The following is a 5,902-nucleotide window of genomic DNA, read 5'->3' as shown; positions in this document are numbered from 1 at the left end:
ATTTGCATTAAAATAAGATGTCTTGGGCTTGTTTGTCTCAAACTGCAGATGAATAAATGATAGAATAGAATAGAATAGAATAGAATAGAATACCTTTAATATTAACTTATTCCTTTAAAAATATTTAAGAAACTAAACATAATTCAGTAAATTATCATCCAGATTTTGCACATAGAAAACACATTTTTAAACTTTTCTTTAATTCTTATTATTTCTCATAGTAAATTGTTGTGTTTCCTTTTGTATTTTCACTACGAAGTGGTCATTTGAAGTAATGTCTTGCTTTCATTTCTTTTTTTCTTTACATTTTTTCCAGTTTTAGTTCATTATATTGCATTTTTGCTTCTACGTAGAACTTGTGCTAATTCGTCTTGAACTGCAGATAAATAAATGACAGAATAGAATAGAATAGAATAGAATAGAATAGAACTTTCTTGACCCCACAAAGGTGAAATTACCTATAAGGCTTGTTTAAAGTCTTCTCCTTCATCCTCACCTCTGAGTTGCGCGCCTCTCTACCCCGTACGTCCTTAAATAAGAGGCAGAGCTGAGCTGTGGAACCCACTGCCCCCCCTCCTCCTCCCTCCCTCCCCGATGCGGAGAAGCTGAGCTGCACGCGCTCCGAGCGCTATAAAAGCCGCGCGCAGCTCCGCCGCCGCACAGCTCCAGTGGACAGCTCCGTGGTGCTGAAAGCCACGCAGACGCGCAGCGGCAGCCCTCCGTTCACTACCGGAGCCATGGCGGGATTCTCGCGGAAACTTTTTCTACTCTGCTCTCTGCTGGTCGCGCAGAGCTCCGCGCAGGACTTCGGACAGACGCAGTTCATTTGCACGTCGGTGCCCAAAGACATGGACCTGTGCACCGCCTCCATGCAGAACAGCGGGCCCGCGGAGGACCTGAAGACCACCATCATCCAGCTGCGGGAGACCGTGCTGCAGCAGAAGGAGACTATCGTCAACCAGAAGGAGACAATCAGGGAATTGACGTCCAAGTTGAGCCGCTGTGAGAGCCAGAGCCTCCCGGCCGCAGCGGGACCCGGCGGGAGGCGGCCGGGCTCCAAGAACACCATGGGGGATGTATCTCGGGGCACCACGGAGACTCTGGCGCAGCTGGGACAGACTTTACAGACGCTCAAGCAGAGACTGGAGAACCTGGAGGTAGGAGAGGCCCGTCCGAAGTTCAGAGGGAGGAAACCCAAACTCTGTTACGCGCTAGAGTCCTTTGGAGCCACATGTGTTACCTCAGAAATAAAGCCCGCAGAATAGAGAATAATGAGAAAACGAACCACTTTAACTGTGTGTCTTGTGTCCTGCAGCAGTACAGCCGCGGGAACAGCAGCGCGCAGGCGAACAGCCTGAAGGATCTGCTGCAGAACAAGATAGACGACATGGAGAGGCAGGTGCTGTCCCGGGTCAACACGCTGGAGGAGAGCAAGCCGGGCTCGAGGAACGAGTCCGAGCAGCGGAACAGGGTCGAGTCCACGCTCACGTCCCTGCACCACCGCATCACTGACCTGGAGAAAGGTGCGTGAAGGCTGTGCGGGAGTGCCGCAATCATGGGGCGCACTGGCGCGAGGGAGCAGAAGGAAGAGCTGCATTGCTTTGCATATCTCAAGACCGCTTTGCTTGTTTTTCTGGAGCGTTAACTCACTTAAAAGTGTAAATTTAAGCGGGATCTTTATTTTAAACGGCAGAAAAGTTCTGTTATGCATTAAACAAATGATAAGGAGGAAAGTTCTGTTTGATCCCAGGAATCACGACAAATCCCATGAGAGAAATTCCGGTTGTTGTGGAAAAAGGTGAGAAAAACAGCTGAGTGTCCTTGGGGTAGAGCGTCCGCCCTGAGACTGGGAGGTCCTGAGTTCAAATCCGAGTCAAACCAAAGACTCTAAAAGTAAAACATTAAGGGGTTGGATTTGGGGGTTAGCAGCTGTGTCTGCAGCTCACCGCTCCCCCAGGGTCAAATGCTTAACACACCTAGATGTGTGACAACTAATGGGACTTAACCCTTTAACTGCCTGCACATCGAAATGGTGATTCACATTTAGAAAACGTTTTTTAAAATATTGATTGTGTGTATTACTTCCAAAGGTACGGAGGCCCTAAAGGGACATTGAAGAAAAAAAAATTAAGTAAAAAACATTTTTTTTCCTAAAATTGAAGTAAAAATATATATTTTCTAGTTGCAAACTGGTGAGCACTAGAAAAAAAAGAAAACTTTTTTTTTTTTCAATTTTTAGAAAAAAAAAATGTAGTTACTATCTGGTGCACCAGTTCACCAGAACATATTTATTTCTGAAAATTGAAGTAAAAAAAAAAAACAAATTCTGGATAGTAACTTGTTCGTACCAGATAGTAACATGTACAGAACCCCAATGTATTTTTAGAAAAGAAAAAAAAACTTTTTTTATTTTTTTTATTTTAATGTCTCTTTAGGGGGAATAAGCAGCAAGTAAAACATTTTTTTATGATTTTTTTTTTCTTTTTTTAGGTAAAGCGTTAACTTGTAACTTTAAAAAGTCATTTTTTTCATGACATTGTGTTCCACAGACAAGGACGTCAGGCCCACAGACAAGTTCCAGCTCACCTTCCCTCTGAGGACCAACTACATGTATGCCAAAGCCAAAAGGAGCCTCCCTGAGATGTACTCCTTCAGTGTGTGTCTGTGGATCAAGTCCAACGCCTCCCCCGGCGTGGGGACGCCCTTTTCCTACGCCGTCCCGGGTCAAGCCAACGAGCTGGTCCTGATCGAGTGGGGGAACAACCCCATGGAGTTCCTCATCAACGACAAGGTAACCAGAACGGCGTTACAGCAGATCGAAGGCTGCAGACGGCGAGGTTATTTATAGAAATCAATCTTTGCTTCCAGGTCGCAAAGTTGCCGTTCCTCATCAACGACGGAAAGTGGCATCACCTGTGCATCACGTGGACCACCCGGGACGGCATGTGGGAGGCCTACCAGGATGGAGTCCTGCGGGGAAACGGGGAAAACCTGGCGCCGTACCACCCCATCAAGCCAGAGGGAGTGCTGGTGCTGGGGCAGGAGCAGGTGCACATGCTTTTCCTTTTTTAAATGAGCTGCTCTTTAATCCCCCGCAGACAAACAAACCCGGATAATTAGGGTTTTCATTTCAAGCAAAGATTAGAGGTGGGGGGAAATCTGCCAGGCACATTTTAGGCCGGGCAGTTGGCGCTGGCTGAGCTAATTATGGATCATTTTAGTGTGCTTTATCAGTTTAAGTTGACTCAGAAAAGCAATGAAAGATGTAATTTCAGAGACGTAATAGCTGGAGGCACAAAGCTAGACATTTCCAGAAAAACATATGGAACCGGAAACTCATTAACCCTTTAACACCTGGCGACGCTTAAACTCAAAATCTTTAAACTGTAACTTTTTGACTATTAACTCGATGATTCCAGTAAATTCTGAAGGAGAAAATCAATTTGCTAGTATTACGTTGATCACGTTAACAATTTAAAAATGACATTTGTTGAATTACCATAGCAACCACTGTCCTGGCAGGTTAAATTGCTGCTGGGAATTTAAAGGGTAACGAAACCCTAAATCAACTTTTTTTGACTGTTGGTCTCTGTAAATGTGGCTTTAAAAGTGTTCTGTTGATTGTTGCCACATTTTTGATCAATCAAAATAAAATTGTTTAATTATTAAAAATATAGTCAAAACCCCCCTGTGTGCTGCCCCCTAAAGGTTGAATTTAGGTATTACAGTTGAATTTTGTGGCAAACATGCAAGTTTCAGAAGTCTCACATAATGATAAAAGTCCTGCCCTCAAGTCCCGCCCCTCTGACTGGATTTTCAAATTTCGGCTGTGAGTGGAGTCAGTCTCCAACTTCCCTGTTTGGTTACCCTTCACTATAGAGGAGGCCACACCAGCAGCAGGCTGAGGAGCTGGTTGGGGTTTTTAGTGGTGTGGGGCTGGTTTAGTTCGTTCTCTTTTACCCTTTTGTCCTCAGCAGTCTTACTGGGTTTTGTTATTTTAGTTTGTGGTTAGACTTTGGTAGTCTTAGTTTGCTGGCTTTATTTGTTTGTTTTCTTTACGTAGGCTGGGTCAACAGACTTCCTGACTTATTTTATGTTCCAATTCCCTTCGTTTTGTCTTTTTGTTTTAACCAGCAGACTAATTCCCTTTTTCTCACTGGTGTCCAGGTTTTGTTATAGCCCTATTTTTGGTTTTCCACCTAGACTTGAGCCAGATGTGCCCATTTGGGCCTAACAATAGATATTCTTGTTAGTAGAGGTGTGCAGCTTCAGGTTCTGAACCTTCTGGTCTCCCTCCACAGGACACGTTGGGCGGAGGCTTCGACGCGACGCAAGCTTTCGTCGGCGAGCTAGCACACCTAAATATCTGGAATAAGAAACTCTCCATGGCAGAGATCTACAACTTGGCAACGTGCAACAGCAAAGCACCGGCCGGAAACGTCTTCTCTTGGACAGAGAGCAACATTGAAATATTTGGTGGAGCAACCAAATGGACCTTTGAGCCGTGCCGTTCGCTCAACTGAACTGACCGTTCCAGAAAGGCCTCTTCGTACTTCTGCGCTTTCGTCGTTCCCGTCTTCATTTTGTTAGAGACTTTCTGAGTTATCGGTAAGCTTAAAATCTGGGATTTATATCGTTCTTAGCTATTTAAACATCTCGAGGGACTCTGACTCCCCCTGGAAGCCTCTGTGAGAAAATATCGCTATTTGCTTTCATTATTTTTTTTTTTGGGCGTTGAGTTGAAAGCACACACCTCAACCTTTTGTTTGGCTCCTCCCATCTTGGACGTGCAGCTGGCGATCCATCTTTGGCGTGATGCAGCCCGCCCAATCCCTGTCGGTGTTTCGCGCTGTGAAGTGACGTCTGATGTGGTACAGCTCAGTGAAACCCATCAACCACCCCTCGTCTCCTGCTCTGTCCTTCACTTTAGGCCCCTCCCCTTGCCACACCCCCCCGGAACTTGCACTGTGACCGACTGATGAAGAATGCCGAAAGAGGAGGGTACGATGAAAGACGCCGCAGAGTCAATTCGTTATCATCGTGCGCTTCAAGTGTTTCTGTGAGAATGTCGTCAAAACTTGCCAACATCGCTACGAAGCCTGGGTGCCTTGGGCTGGTTCGAGTATTCAGCACATTTCCGTATGTTTTCAGTTGCAAACTCAGTGTGAACTCCTTCTTCCTTTCAAAGCTGGATTTATTTCCTGGTTCCTTTTTCTCTGGTTGGTAAATGTACTTTCATTTGACTGACATGATGTGTTTTGGCAGGTGTTTGTACTCCTCTGTATTAGGAATGTTACCGTGTCTGTAGAGTAACAGCATGAATGACGGAGTGCTGTGAAAGCATTGTTGAAGTCTGCTTTACTATCTTCTCTGGGTCTGGGTTTTTTACTGTATTGTTATATGCTCCAAGCATGGCAAAACTGAGAGATGAAGAATTTAATTTTTGTAATAAAATTGTGATACCTAACCGCGCCGTGCAGTCCTGGCTTTAGGCGGAGGAAGGTCAAACTGTGCAGCCGTTCTTTCTTTCTGCTGCACTGAAGACAGCACGGAGGGGAAAAGTGCCTCGTCATATCAGCTTTTCAACACTGCCCTTCAGATGAGTGCAACTAAAAGTGCAGCATTGTATGTTCCTGCAGGAACAGCTTCTCTTTCAGTTTTTACAGTTTTTTTCATTAGGAATTGGGTTTGTGCCTCCAGAAACCCTGACTCTTCGTTTATGATTTTTCTGAAAGTTATCGTTCAAAACTCACCAGCCTAACATTTTTTGATCAATCTTTAAAGCATTCCCATTGGTCTTTTAATTTGACAATTTTAGCCAAAATCAAAGACCTGTGTCGTCTTCTAGGACTTAGTTTCTGCAGGAGTTCATTAGAAATTTGCCTTCAAGTTGTGGGCGGAC

The 5,902-nt window shown here is 44.9% G+C and overlaps 1 protein-coding gene across 1 annotated transcript; it reads left to right on the top strand.

The window, feature by feature from the left end:
• The first annotated feature begins 560 nt into the window (after nt 1-560).
• LOC112157457 (neuronal pentraxin-1) lies at nt 561-5,467 on the top strand. The gene is made up of 5 exons (XM_024290188.2): nt 561-1,157; nt 1,316-1,523; nt 2,550-2,791; nt 2,869-3,048; nt 4,302-5,467. The coding sequence occupies exons 1-5, from the start codon at nt 738-740 to the stop codon at nt 4,521-4,523; spliced, it is 1,272 nt and encodes a 423-aa protein (XP_024145956.1). The 5' UTR covers nt 561-737; the 3' UTR covers nt 4,524-5,467.
• Nucleotides 5,468-5,902: the final 435 nt, after the last annotated feature.

Source organism: Oryzias melastigma, linkage group LG1 (assembly GCF_002922805.2).
Source record: "Oryzias melastigma strain HK-1 linkage group LG1, ASM292280v2, whole genome shotgun sequence".
NCBI classification, from domain to species: Eukaryota; Metazoa; Chordata; class Actinopteri; order Beloniformes; family Adrianichthyidae; genus Oryzias; species Oryzias melastigma.
The sequence above is the reverse complement of the archived record's forward strand: the minus strand, read 5'-3'. Positions and strand labels throughout refer to the sequence as shown.

Excerpts from the sequence above, each read along its gene's own strand:
- LOC112157457 (XM_024290188.2), top strand. The coding sequence starts at position 738 with ATGGCGGGATTCTCGCGGAAACTTTTTCTACTCTGCTCTCTGCTGGTC. Across the intron at positions 1,158-1,315 it reads AGAGACTGGAGAACCTGGAG|CAGTACAGCCGCGGGAACAG; the intron begins GTAGGAGAGGCC and ends TGTGTCCTGCAG. Across the intron at positions 3,049-4,301 it reads TGGTGCTGGGGCAGGAGCAG|GACACGTTGGGCGGAGGCTT; the intron begins GTGCACATGCTT and ends CTCCCTCCACAG.